Here is a 15,424-nt window from a genome sequence, read left to right as displayed (position 1 = left end):
CCTATTGTCGATCAGGCCATGTTACTAAAAATTAACTCACAGTAATTTAGATTACGCCACCACCACTTCAGCTTTTAAGTCAATCAAGACAATTGTATATCTTGTATTCACATATATTTTTTTCGTATTTACCCACTCCGACGATAGACAAACTATTTTAAGATTAAATAGGTTTAAAATTTTAATGTCTTCAGTTTCGTAATAAAAATAACGAAATTACCTGACGGAAAAACTCCAGAGCTGCACTTTCGTAAACTTTCAACTTTTCTAGATACATTTCATAACAGATTCTATTCTCTATTAAAAAATTAAACTTACGCGTATTTGTACGGGAGTAATGTTAACGGATGAAGTTCGCCCAATTCATGTAGCTTAATGCACGCCTTCAGTGCAGCGGAGCGTTTAGCGGTTTTCGTATTTGAGTACGGGTCACCCTGACATTTGGAAAAAAAAGAATAAAGACTTTTAACAATTGTATATACAGGGTGTTCCGTAATACCACGTCAAATATCCTCTTCGGTTTGTAGTCACCACGTTTGACGGGCTTCTTACGGCAGACTTAATTACAAAGAATAATACATCCCTAGCTTTTTACCCCACCCCCCTTTTTATCCCTAGAACTACGAAACATCCGATTGAACTGCCAAAAGGAATTGACATCTTCAAAAGAAGTTTGAAAGAAACCTTCACATATAGCGGCTCTGTCGTGCCTCTGATATTGACAAGGACTCCATTGGGATCCATGAGTGACGGGGCAACAAAAAAGCTTGGCAAGCATTTCAAGGGAAATGAGAATTCTTATATCAATTTGTTATTTCGATCAATATAAAATAATGGACAGAAGCCGGCTCGTAATTCATATCAATGACCGTAATTCATACGGCAAGTGTGTATTTTGCATCTAACACCATTGTATACTATACATACCATATTATGCATCTCAATTGAATCTGCACTAATTTGAAACTGAGATCCCACTTTAATTTTATTTAATGACGAGATTGAATTACTTTTAATCCGATTGCCTGTGATGTGCTGAAGTTTTTTTGAATTTAAAGATTATATAATTATTTGTAGCGATGGTGGAATTCCAACTCAATTTGAAAATTATCAGCGGCTAAAGATTATATTTTCACTAATAATTGTGCGACGTTATACGAAATTACGATTATAATCAATTGTTTATGTATAAATTGATCCACATACCTTAATTTCTTCTTTGACGGGGGATCCTATGGGAAGTATGACGGTGACCTGTTTTTTAGCTCCGTTTTCAACCACCTCTTGCAACCAAACCGGAGTGATCGTTGTGAATTGATCGTGTGGTAAAATCGAGCAATACCGGCTTAGTAAACTAATTGCTGATACGGAATATAATATATCTGAAAAAAAAATTACTTAATTTAAAAAAAATTAGTTGAAACTAGTCTTTAATTAAATGACGTTTATTAAAATGAGTAGAAAAGAATACGTCATAAATGCTTTATCCACGATAAATATGTGATTTTTAAATTAGAATTTTCGGAGATTTTCTCTTTCATCTCAAAGACTTATGTACAATAGTAGGAAAGGCCTATTTAGTCCATGTAGTGCCCGCCATTACCCTAGCGCCCTCTAGTGAGTGCGCGGTCAAAATGGAACAGTTTTTTTTTTATGATTGAGACTTTACTGATGATGGCCCAGAAGTCTTTCCAGTTTCACAAGGACAGGTGGACGAGTAAGGGCTCAGTCAGAAGGGGCGGAATTTGCTAACAGCTACCCGAGCGCCTCCGAAGGAGACGTAACAACTCAAGAGCGTCTGCTTCGCGAACGAATTTACTACCGGATCGGAATCGCGACCCGCTGAGAAGATCCGGCGAGAAACTCAGCGAGTTGAAGCATGGGTTAGGTTGTACGTCGAACTCGGAGTACTGTTCAATGCTCACTCAAGTGTCTCTGACATTCGAACCATTCCAGCATGGCCTTCGGACATCGCAATCTCTGGACTCGTGTACTAGTGATATCGATAAACACCTAGGACTTTACTTCAACTGTTACTAAGCTTTTTAATAATACCTCGTAAGCAGACTTGTCGTTTTCGACTAGACCTTTTGGCGCCTTTTCAGGTCAATTTATACAGTTGTTTCAACTAATTTTGTGTATCCGACAGATCGTTAGCTTGTTACCCTTGCCCAGCCCCTGCCTTCTGAAGTGTTATTTAACTGACTCATACACGTTAATCTAGGGCAAGAAATAATGCACATCGACTTCTAGAAAGAGACATTTGGTTAATTTCGGCTTTGTAGAGCATTGTCCCTTTCGCACACTACATATGTTACGGTTTGTCAGTCGTTCGACAACTGCGGTGGAGTATGGCCGCGTCCAGTTCAGAATATATATAGAGAGTTGTTAACACCCCCAAATTTAAATGATTTTGAATTATGTATTTACTCACTGCCATTAGACGTTTCGTATGGGGGAACCTCGTCGTCATCATACAAGTTCTCATGAATGTCTTGAGTTGTGGGAGCGGCGCGGCTGTCATCGCCGACTATGAGCTGTCCAGCAATTGCAAACACAATTCAGATTAATTAATAACAAGTAACAGTCATATCTTTTGAACGTATACTATTTTTAATTTATTGCTTAGATGGGTGGACGCTCACAGCCTACCTGGTGTTAAATGGTTACTGGAGCCCATAGACATCTACAACGTAAATGCGCCACCCATCTTGAGACATAAGTTCTAAGGTCTCGGTATAGTTTAAACGGCTGCCCCACCCTTCAAACCGAAACGCATCACTGCTTCACGGCAGAAATAGGCAGTCTATTTATTCACGAATCACTCACACGATGAAGGAATAATATTGTTTAGTAAATAAAAATCGAATCCTCAAAAAGTATAATTTATTATACAATTAAGACAAAAACCTCTAGCCTCAACTGGGTGGCTGGATTTACGCTGTCACGTTTATGGACATTTACGAGAACTTAACACCACGTGAAGAGTAAGATCGTTTACCAATCAATGCAAAAAAAAAGTGTATGGATTTTTAAGAAGAAGAGAACTTACATTACGAATACGTTCTTCGGTTTTTTGGAACGCGTCGTATTTTATTAAGAACGACTGTTTGTCTTCAATATCAACGAGTATAACGAAACTGGCTTCAGAACTTCTTGCACGACCTGTTTAATAAAACACAAAATGCAATTTGTATGTTTAATAAACTAAATTATTTTATTATCTCGTTTATCTGTCTATTCGTAAATGTCAAATTATATATAGTTATATATTGGCTCTGTATTTAAATAAAACATATATTAAAAACATTTTCATTACTGATGGTAGGAAGTCTTGTGAGTCCGCACGAGTAAGTACCACCACCCTGACTATTTCTGCCGCTAAGCAGAAATGCGTTGAAGGGTGGGACAGCCGTTGTACTGTAAAACTTGAGACCTTAGAACTCATGTCTCGAGGTGGGTAGCGGCATTTACATTGTAGATATCTATGGGTTCCGATAGCCACTTAGCACCGGGTGGGCCGTGAACTCGTCCACATATCTAAGCAATGAAAAAAATTACGGCCGTCAAAATAATAAAGCAAAAGGCATCAATCGCTATTTAATCGATGGAAAAAATATTAAATTTATACATCTTATGAATAAATGAAGACCCTTTTATTTAATTACGAATAACGAACCCCTGAGAATGTCTAAAACTTTAATTTTCATTAATTTATAAATGAATTGATAAAATGTCACCTTTGCTTTGGATATAAGATCGATATTCGGTTGGCGCATCGTATCGGACAACTAACGCACACTGAGGTATGTCCAAGCCTTCTTCGATGACGCTCGTCGATATCAAACAGTTCAGGTCTCTAAAATTAAATTTTTATTTATTTTTAAATTCTAAACTGAACATATTTATCTAATAAGACCATACGAAACCGGTTGTAATAAAGCAAAAGCTCTTTATTCGCGTAAAAAAAATGCGACCCAATTCCTAAGTTCGCGGATCTAATCAACACATCGATACATACAAATTGATAAAAAGGATTCCAATATGTAGATATCCAACCGAATATCCTTTGTAAAGGCGCTTTTACATATTCACGGTTTCTGTATTCGCAGCATATTCACGGAATGAAAAGCTTTTACTGTAGTATTTACACACTCAAGGACCATGATGCTATGAGACGACTCGTTACCAAATACTGTTTCTGTTTGCGTGTTTTTCCATAACATTTATTCATGGCTAATAAGTACATACTTTTCCCAGTTACCGTCCTTGCCGAACCCGTGGCTTGGGACGAAGGACTCGACAAGTAAACTAATCCACAGACACAGCCCACTGAGTTTCTCGCCGGATCTTCTCAGTGGGTCACATTTCCGATTCGGTGGTAGATTCTGCGAAGCACGGCTCTTGCTAGGGTTCGTGTTAGCAACATCCGTCAGGTTTGAGCCCCGTGAGCTCACTACTACTTAAGGTTACGCTGAAACCTCTCAAGGTTTTTCTCAAGTTTATTTTTACTGAGTAAGCAAATTATCTTAAACGCGTCGTTTTCAAATAAAATAATTATTTCGTAATATAAAATTTAAAACAGCTCACCCGTTATTAAATCCCAAAATGGCTTTTTGGGATGATTTTTTTAAATAATGTTCTTCCCTTGTACTTTTAAAAGGATTGATACTGAAGCCGACAACAAAATCATGTTTCAAAAATTCAAACTCGTCCGGTCTAGCTTTTTTCAAGTCCATTAAGATATTATACAGAATCTTTGAAGTAAACCTTTGTTTCGTGAAAATTATTCCACAGAGAGGTTTTCTTGAGTGGTTTACTTTCAACAATTCTGATAAATAATGAAAATTGGATAATTAAATGTCAAGCTTTGTTTACTGCATAGTGTGATTACTGCCATTCATACTATATTTACAAAGCAATTGAGGCTTCGGCCTAGATCCTTAAGGTCGGTGGAGGCATTATCTATGTAATGTCTATGGGCTTTAGTAACCAATCAGCACCGGATTCAGGAGCAATAAAAAATTAATTGATTATTTTGAATTAAATTCTTAGTGTCATGAACGTTTTGTATATTGTTGATTATAATTATGGATAAGTGAATACTTTAGATTACCACGTTCGGTTTTTAATGACACAATAAGATCTGTCCAAGCATTAAGATCCCTAGAGTCAAAGAAGTGCGTGGGGAAACAAGTTCTAATGTCAACTGCGCGTTTATAGAGTTTTCTGTTAACTAATTCTCAGTGATAGTAACACAATCTTACAGCTCTGTCAAACTCACCTCCAGGCTTTTCCAATATCAAAGGGTTATATTCCTTCAGCAAGTCAATCAATTGTAAAATCTTTTCCGATGAATGTTTTATTATTTTATCGTACCCAGTCTCGTTTTCCATGGCGTCCAAGAGTATCATGCGAGCTCTGTTAACATAAGAGTTTTTGTTTATTCGACGGCCTGAAGATCTTACATATTTTTTTATTGCTAAATTGGTGGACGATCTCACAGCCCACATGGTGTTAAGTGGTTACTGGAGCCATAGACATCTACGACGTAAATGCGCCCACCCACCTTGAGACATAAGTTCTAAGATCTCAAGTATAGTTACAACGACTGCCTTCAAGCCGAAACGCATTACTGCTTCACGGCAGAAATAGGCAGGCTGGTGGTACCTACCCATGCGGACTCACAAGATATCCTACCACCAATAAAAAACGCACTAGATTAGAGTTTCGCTTCCAATTATAGTGTAAAGGTGAGAGTGGTAGTATTCGCAGTGTTGTGTCAATATTTATGAGTTCCGGTAACCGCCTAGCACCAGGGCCGGAAGTTCGTCAATCTATGTAGTGGAAGAAAAAAAAAACAATTCCAGGTACATACATTTTTATTGCCTTTGTAGGCAAACAAATGAACGGTCCGTTCATAATGCGTAGCGAAGGCGCTACCTTTACATACAAAAATATGTATATTTAGCCTATATTAGGGTTATCATTTCCAAAATAAATAATAGATCAAATTATTACTTCATATTAGGCGCTAACATTACCGGTCTCTTTTTTTTATTAATATTTTGTAAATTGGCATTTATAAGAGTTAGGGTTCTGCTACAATAATGACAACCCGCTACTTATGCCGCTATCTAAGACGCACACCAGACACATTATCAGTAAAACAAAACGAAACCAAAAAATAGGCGTATCCGTAATTTTTCTTCATTTTTTTCAATAATAAAGTTTGTTCAAATTTTATAATTACGAATTGAATGAATATTACGCCATTAATATAATGGCAGTTGCTCCTTTGTGCTTTATTCTAAGAGAGAAGATACCAACAGAATGTAAAGGCAACATAAAAATATACACATAATTATTCCATACAAAATAATCTGATTTCAACCCAAGACTATACTTAGTCTGGCCATAAATGCTGTTACAATTAAAAATAAACAAAATATTACATTTGAATTTGGAATCTCTCATTTTTATATTATTGCTCATTGAGTTTTCTCATTTTGGCGCCAATACATTGTACAATATTTTGCGATATTAAAATGGAGTGGGGTGATAAAGGGAAACGAATCGCTGTGATTGCATTACACAAAGTAGGAATGGAGCCAAATGCAATTTTTAAAACTCTCCATACGCTTGGTATTAGTAAAATGTTTGTGTACTGGGCTATTAATAGGTGCAATGAGACCTCCTCTGTTTGTGACAGAAAAAGATCTGACCGTCCACGTAGTGTTCGTACGAAAAAGGTGGTCAAAGCAGTAAGGGAAAGAATTCGAAGAAATCCTGTCCGAAAGCAAAAGATTTTATCTCGGGAGATGAAGATAGCACCTAGAACCATGTCGCGTATTTTAAAAGATGACTTAGGACTTGCAGCCTATAAGAGACGTACTGGTCATTTCTTAACTGATAATTTAAAAGAGAATAGGGTGGTAAAATCGAAACAACTACTGAAGCGGTACGTTAAGGGAGGTCATAGAAATTTTTTGTTTACGGATGAGAAAATGTTTACAATTGAGCAGCACTTTAAAAAACAAAATGACCGTATTTATGCTCAAAGCTCTAAGGAAGCTTCCCAATTAGTCGACAGAGTGCAACGTGTGCACTATCCGACTTCAGTGATGGTTTGGTGGGGTATTTAGCTATGAAGGAGTGACTGAGCCATACTTTTGTGAAAAAGGTATCAAAACATCGGCACAAGTGTATCAAGATACCATTCTTGAGAAGGTAGTGAAGCCCCTTAACAACACCATGTTCAATAATCAAGAATGGTTCTTCCAGCAAGACTCGGCGCCAGGTCATAAAGCTCGGTCTACGCAGTCTTGGTTGGAAACGAACGTTTCGGACTTCATCAGAGCTGAAGACTGGCCGTCGTCTAGTCCCGATCTTAATCCGCTGGATTATGATTTATGGTCAGTTTTAGAGAGTACGGCTTGCTCTAAGCGCCATGATAATTTGGAGTCCCTAAAACAATCCGTACGATTGGCAGTGAAAAATTTTCCCATGGAAAGAGTGCGTGCTTCTATTGATAACTGGCCTCAACGTTTAAAGGACTGTATTGCAGCCAATGGAGACCACTTCGAATAAGCTTTTTATACTTTAAATTGTTTTATATTTATGTATTAAACTAACACACTGTAGAAGTAATAAATGTTATTTGCCATAGATTTTTTTTTGTTTTTCTTTGTAACAGTATTTATGGCCAGACTAAGTATATACTGATTGAAGATCAATTAAAAAAATCCACATGTTTCCCTTCACATATTTTCACCATCGAAAATTGCATTGCATAAATAATTAACTTACTCTGTGGAATGGGTGATGACAGTTGAATACAACAAATTTTCCTCTTTTGTTGATGCTTTACGTTTTAATCTTTCTAACAAGACAATGTACGCCAGAATACCCAAAGATCCACCATACAAACCCATCTCTTCGAGATTTGTTATCATTCCTACTATAAGATTTTTTACCGCCTTCACAATCTGTAAAAAGGTACTAAGTCTTACAAGCGTGCCTTACAAAAGTGCCCTTTTTTGGTTTCAATTATAAAGGAATTTTATCACATTAGGATATAAATGCCACGGGGACATTATTTATTTCCCAAAGCGACGTTTGAAAAAGGTATACTAATATATTCAGTAAAGAATGGCCAGTAGTAACAATACAAACAACAAATAGCGTAAAACCCATAGAAAACGAGATATTTGCAAAAAATGTAAAAAAAATCGACTATAAAACTTGCGACCATCCAATTATATGTGAATTTTGAGAACTGTTTTAGGATGCCAAAATACAAGTTTTTACTAAGTATAATATACTGGGTATGTCGATTTTCCGAGATATGCACCTAATTTGGCCGAATATGACTGGACTATTACACTATCGAGAAAGTTAAAAAAACTCGCATTAAGCACACAGTACTCAGCGGAGAGGTACTACAAAAAAATGTTATCTTATTTGTACATTCTTGTCTGATTATAATCATCGATAAAAATAAGGTTTCATACCTTGTTAGGGTCGTTCGAAATATCTCGTTGGCATGGTGTCTTTTTAAAATCTTTTGATGGCAGAGAGACAGGCAACTTAACACTCATCACAAGATTTTGTAGCGTATTAAGTAAACTTATCGCTTCCTTAGCTGCTTCCGACATTTGAGGCTTCCTGAAGTACTGTATAAACTCCTGGGGGTTGGTAGAGTAACTAAAAAAATTATCTTTTATTTTATTTTAAAGCTCGGAGAACGAGCTTACGGCCCACCCAGTGTTAAGTGGTTAACGGAGCCCATTGAAATGAACAACGAAAATAGCCACACCCAACTTGAAACAATTTCTCAGTTTTACAGTACAATCAATGGCTGACCTATAAACTTATGAGGTTTCTCTAGTGCTAACGTGTATTACGCTAGGTATAAAAGATGAATTCTAAATTACAGTAAGCAATGGCATAAAAGAGCGAGCGAGGCTGTGGTAAATAAGCTATAATAAAGTTTTTTCATTACGTCATAACTTCACCAAGATCATCAACAGTTGCGATGGTTGCATGAAACGTGTTTTCCAACTGCTTAAGTGTTTCCTCGATCTTAGATATTGATACATTCCCATTCAATAATGTCGCCGTTAAACCTGAAACGTATTACATTGGTTTTGTTTTTTTAATTTCATATTAGGATTCAAATTAGAAAATAACACGGTAAAGTCAAAATACTGAACACGATCTCTATAAAAAAAGTATCACAATGAAAATGAAAAGCGCATAATTTTTAAATTTGTATAGGTAATTACGGGTAATAATGAACTGGCATGGTTAAGTATCAGGATAATAGCTATTTGGAGTATTTTTCGTTGGTAGCCTAGGGGGTTATTCCAGTTACGCCCGGACAGGTAGGTGAGCTCACAGGCTCAACCTGAGAGAATTTGCTAGCGGTGTTTCGCTGAATCTACGACCGGATCGCAATCGCCACCCATTGAGAAGATCCGACGAGAAAATCAGTGGGCTGTGTGGTAAGTGACATGGTCACTACAAAAGGGGGTCGCGGGTTCGAATCCCGCTAAGGGAAGATATTTGTATGAAAAATACAAAATGTCAGGGTTATGGATGTATATTAAATATATGTAGGTGTATAATAAATATCTTATATTTATTTCCGTTATCTGGTACCTATAACACAAGTTCTTTACGAACTTACCACGGGACCAGTTAGCGTGGCGTGATTCTTAGTAAATATTTAATATATATATTAATAGGTTAGTTCATTCGTCGAACTTTTCGTCGTAAGTGACGAGATCAACCAGGACGGTGACCGGTGTTTGAGGGGCCTAAAAGTACTGAAAGTGGATTCGGCAAGACATGCTTCGGGCGACAACGGATTCGCGTTGCCCCGTCACCTGGGTCAGACAGGTTTATTTCGAAAGCAATATTACCATACGTAGAGAGAGGCTTGAAAAACAACACAGTCGTAGCTAAAAACAATTGCTGTAGCAAGTAGACGAGCCGATAGTGATTCGTTCAGATGGACCGATATTATGGAAAACTAGGTATCGGAGCTCAAACAAACTGCTGCTATTTTCAAACCTCGCTTGAAGGTCACATCGTAGTGCTCAGGATGTATAGTTATTTTTCATTTTTTCACCACTATTTCATCTCGGAATCGGATTAAATATGTGAAAAATAATCTCAGAATCGCACTGTGAATGAATGCGTTTTAAATGTTTCCAGGTGGAAAGGGACGAACTCTGTCCCGGTGGTAGACGGTGTAGTGTAGGGTAAAACAAGATGAAAGAGTCATCTCGAACCGCAAGTTCGTTGCGAATGTTTAACAACCACTCCAAGAGACAGTCTTCCGAATATCAAAGCTGGTTTATAACTATGAGAGAATCCCCTATACCAGAAAGGATTATGACACCATAATAAATTAGAGAAAACTGAATTCTTTACCAACACCTTTGAAATGTCTTAATTTTTTTGACATGCATAACATTTTTTTTGAAACATGAAATATTATGTACATAATGTTATTTATTGTTCTCACCTAGAACTCTGGGCTGTTCGTGAGCTTTACAATTCAAAAAGTGCTTCATTATAACTCTCATTGGATGGTCTTCCACAGCATGATGACATTCATCAAATATAATCAGATTAATATCCTCGATTCTTATATATGCATGTGTAAGCATGTCACTTAATATCTGAGAGGTCATTACAATTACCTGAAAGTTTCAAGTCAATAATAGTTACATCTGAAGCTTAAACAGCATCCAGCTCTTTTCATTTCGAATCAATACTTTGTTAACTTGAAAAACTACCTTTATTAGTGAGAATTGAAACAAAACAGAACGCACGATTCGTACTAATTTCTAGAACGTCTAAAATATGCATAATTTGAGATCAGTTGATAATGGTATTCTATTTGATATAATAGAAATAGAAATGAATACATAGCTCAACCAAAAATATAGAAGGAAAACACCGATTTCGTTTTTCTAGTAAGTACAATGCATTAAAAAAATATTACAACAATGAGTATATTAATCAATAGTTGAGTACTTAAATTTTCAACCTAAACTTAACTAGGTTTTATTCGTTGAAAATTCAAATATGAATGTGTTAAATATGTTAAAGAATATGCAGAATATGTTAAAGGTAATATGATCCACTTTTATATAGTATTAAAAAGACTATACATTTATATGAATTAAGGTAATTTTTTTAATCTAACACCAGATTTAATGCAGTCATTGATAACTGGCCCCTCTGGTTACCGTCGCGAATGAGTAGGAAAAAAAAAATACCTGGTTTCGTGCCAATTCAGAGTCCCAATCGGCTTTCTTCCAATAGTCTACCCCATCTTCGCTACTATAGGCACCAACACCGTCGACGGGACACATCATTTCAATTACATTTTTCTAAAATTAAAAACAGTCAGACAATTTCCCAAAATGTATTATATACAAGTCTATATTGTAGGTTACTAATAGTATACTTAGGAAAGAAAAAATGCTCATGGTTTTTTTTTAGATACATACGTAGATTAAATTCTATAATTTAAATATTGCGGCCGTATTTTTAATTATTATATTCAACAGTAAAACAGCCATCTCTTCAAAATTATAAATATGTAATATTATCATTTTAATGAACTTAAATTAAAACGTTAGCAACACAATGTAAAGAAATTGAAAAAATCTTTTATTGATCTATTTTAAATCATATTCTTTTATACATTAATCAGCCTTAATAAAGGAGTGTAAAGTTCATAGTTCAATAAATTTCATTCGATTCGTCTTCTTTTTTTTTAACTAGTAGGTGAGCTCACAGGGCTCAAACCTGACGACGTTTCTAACACGAACCCTAACAAGAGCCGTACTTTGCAGAATCTACCACCGGATCGGAAACGCGACCCACTGAAAGATCCAGCGAGAAACTCAGTGGGCTGTGTCTGTGGGTTAATTTACTCGTCGAGCCCTTCGTTGCAAGCGACGGGTTCGACAAGAACGATGACTGGATTCCTGGAACCAGTACACTTCAGTGTTTAAATTGTAGTTTGACATATTCAAGTACACGGTGTGAAAATTATGCATTATACTGTAAAAAAATAAAAAAAAACATTCGGTCGGTTTTTAATTTAAGAATGGGCCGATAAGTTTATCCCCAAAAAAGTTTGCGTGAAATCGTTTACGAGCTTCTAGATTCCTCAGTCGTCGCCATCGTACTGTGCAAGAACAACCGGGTCGGCGGTGTATCGCGTTCCGACCCGGCAGGCTGGTTCGGACCTATATAGTCTAGTCTCTAGTGAGCTATCCCGAACACCAGCGGCGATAGTAAACGATCGCCTTGACGACCCGTCGGCGTCCTGGGGTAGGCGCTGCGAGTATGTCTGTAGTAGTAGCTCAGCTATTACGGACACGCCTTCTAATTACACAACTACAACAATATAAAGAGCTAGCTCACGCCAAATGAACGATTTGACTACAACGACTACTAGGGTTGAAAATGAAGATTCTTATCAATACGCACTATTCTACACGTCCAGATTCGTTGTATGGACACGATTTTACATATTTCCTATAATCCTTCTTTACGAACATGGTCTCAGAGAACAGCTCCAAGCCAAGAAAAAAAAACTTGTAAAAACCTTTTACGTGACAAGCTACGATTGATCAGCGACCAACAACGGAAAGTAATTGGCAATTTGGATTATCATGCTGTAGCGACACTCGTACATACAAATGGTCGCGCGGACTCCGTCTAGAGCAGAGGCTTGTAACGAAAGGGTTAATTTTAAACTAAAAGAAAATTTGGGAAAATAAAATAGCTTATATGCCTGCTCTCTATACTTTATATGGTACTAGCGACCCGCCCTCGCTTCGCTTTGGAAACATGAAATTTAATTTTTGATTATTTACGATATCACATTAAGAACCTCAAAAAGAACAGTATTTCTCCACTATTTAATGGATGTTATTATACATATAAACCTTCCTCTTCAATCACTCTAATAATACATTATGTATCTAATAAATCATTATGTCCGTGAATACATTGAGTCATGTTCACGACATGCTTTGAAATGGTTAATTAAATGAATTATTTTAAACGCTACAAACATTTACCGGTTGGCATGAAACCTGACTTATCCGTAGCGAAAAACTGCTGAATGCGAATATACAAACCTCTTTAACTTAGGTTAAAATATGTCAGTTAAAATACACAACTTTTCAACCCTGAATTACGTATAAGTTGTTATTTCAAACTCAGTTAGTTGGTAATGTAGTTTAATAGTGAATAAATCACAACCTTCTCAATGATAATTTCAATTTTGAATTTAAGATAGTTTTTATCTTTATCTATACATACTTGAGGTTGGTCAATTTACAGATAACTAGTGCTCATTGCTCAGACCTCACCAAATGAAGAATGAAGGTTCCTTTTAAGGACCTTTTTAATGAAGGTTCTAATCAGCTTTATGAAGAATCTGTAAAGTTAGGGCTATACCCCTAGCATTGAGGATATCTATGAGTGACAGCAACAACAAACAATCGGTTGGTCAGTAAACTTTATCTGCCTTGTATGACACTAAATTTTTTCTATCAACGTGGTTGAATGGTGACTCTGATAACAGATGAACAGGTTTACTGACTTCTTATACTAATTTTTATAACATAAAAAAATGTGTAGGCACCTGTTGATTTACTAACGGAACTGTGTTTACAAGAAAGAAACTGCGTTTCCCACCTTCTCCCCAAGGCTTTTTTAATTGGTTACGGAACTTTTTTATAAGCCTCTGAGCAATAAAAGTTTTTCCAGAACCTGAAAATAGCATTATCAAAATTTTATACAAAATTTTAGCTTTTAAATTTTTTCTGAGAAATGTGTATTTAGAAGCTTCTGTTATGCACCATTATGAGTTTTGTATGCATTTCCAGTTATATTATTATTATAGTAAATATTACTGCCAGCTTTATGTTACTTAGCAGGTCATCATCACAAATTGTTGTGTTTTGTAATAGAATCAATCTTTAATCTATTTAATAAAAGAGACAACTAGCAATTTGGAAAATGAAAAGTGGAATCTTTTGTTGGTTACTCTTTGGGCTGAGAAATACCATGTCTAGTGATATGACACATAATGATAAACAATATTGAAACACTGTTAAATGATGATGCAATATTTTTTATTTAAAACTAAAATAAATTTTCTGGGATAGTATAATAAAACCTGAGATGAAGTTTCACCCACATTATATGTAGAATTTATGAATTCTATATTAATCTCTCAGGGGAAGAATTTTAGATGTTAATTATGTATGGTACCCAGAGTTGCATACCCAAGCTATTAAATCCAAAAGGCATGCCTGGTGTTTTATTCTTGTTAAGAAAATGTGTATTCTGTAAAAATGTTTGTTCATTGTTTGTCAATATTGTTGTACCTTTTGTCATAAAAATCTATTTGTGTGTATTAACCTTATTGCACAACAGTCTGTTTAAGGGTAACTATCAGTACTATATCACAGTTCACAGTACTTACCAGTAGGCAAATGAATTATTGTATTTTTTGAACTTGCTATTTCTTCCAGTATTGCTTGATAGGGGCGAGCTTTCTGTTCGTGATACTGTATTCCTTCTGTTGTAGTCATTTTACTTGTGCATGCAGAATTTGGAAGTTCTAAATTATATTATATATTTATAAATCAGTTTACTAATGAAAATATCATATTTTAGAATGTTTGCGTTTGTTGTTATTTGAACAGAATGTATTATATATAAATTAGGTAAATAATTATGAAATAAAACTCATATTGTCGACATACCTATTGTTATTTATACGACATTTTTTATTTTGTTATTTTCCGAACCAGTTTTGTTTGAAAAAAATATAATAAATCAAAAAAGACAACAAATAAAATTAAGGGATGAATTTTAAATACTAAAATGTATGTTTATTTGGATATAGTAGATAGGTATGTACCTAGTAATATACTCTTGATAAATGCAAGAAAAATAAACTTACCGGTTACATACCAGCACTGTCATAAAGTATGTTTAATAGTAAGCATTTAATTTTAATCTTAGCCGGTACGACTACGAAACCTTTCTAAGCTTAAAAAAATAAAATATAAACTTCAAGAGATTTCTTAGGTCACGTTCCTCTTTGAATGTCTATGACTACAACTTTACTACGTACACCAAGCCTCAAAAAGTAAAGTAGGGGAAGTACCTTATAGAGATAACACAATAATTTGACAGTGGCAGCATTAAATGCTAAATATAATAAAAAAATAAATTAAATGCTAAACGCAAATGTACCGTTTGATGTTCATTTTTTTTTTAAAGTGTAAAAGTGTCCGTTGAGTACAACATAAGTTAGAAGTGAAAATATTTTAAAAATAGCGCCATAAACTACCACACTTCACTTCAACCC

The 15,424-nt window shown here is 35.5% G+C and overlaps 1 protein-coding gene across 2 annotated transcripts in view; it reads right to left on the bottom strand.

Annotated features, from left to right (window-relative positions):
- Positions 1-15,196, bottom strand: part of dcr-2 (dicer-2) — a 52,257-nt gene extending 37,061 nt beyond the window's left edge. Inside the window, exons 1-15 of one of the 2 annotated variants that reach the window (XM_021352183.3) lie at positions 15,014-15,196; positions 14,531-14,668; positions 13,685-13,812; positions 11,295-11,408; positions 10,535-10,712; positions 9,005-9,128; positions 8,514-8,706; positions 7,810-7,988; positions 5,285-5,421; positions 4,591-4,831; positions 3,741-3,859; positions 3,053-3,165; positions 2,435-2,537; positions 1,207-1,382; positions 319-434 (exon numbers count right to left, since the gene is read on the bottom strand). In XM_021352183.3, coding sequence (XP_021207858.2) covers positions 319-434; positions 1,207-1,382; positions 2,435-2,537; positions 3,053-3,165; positions 3,741-3,859; positions 4,591-4,831; positions 5,285-5,421; positions 7,810-7,988; positions 8,514-8,706; positions 9,005-9,128; positions 10,535-10,712; positions 11,295-11,408; positions 13,685-13,812; positions 14,531-14,639 — 2,030 coding nt within the window. In that variant the 5' untranslated portion in view covers positions 14,640-14,668; positions 15,014-15,196. 2 annotated transcript variants of the gene reach the window in all.
- Between the last annotated feature and the right edge of the window lie 228 nt (positions 15,197-15,424).

The sequence above is a fragment of the Bombyx mori genome, chromosome 23, assembly GCF_030269925.1.
Source record: "Bombyx mori chromosome 23, ASM3026992v2".
In the NCBI taxonomy this organism is placed as follows: domain Eukaryota; kingdom Metazoa; phylum Arthropoda; class Insecta; order Lepidoptera; family Bombycidae; genus Bombyx; species Bombyx mori.
Note: the sequence above shows the minus strand (reverse complement) of the source record. Positions and strands in the feature narration are given on the sequence as shown.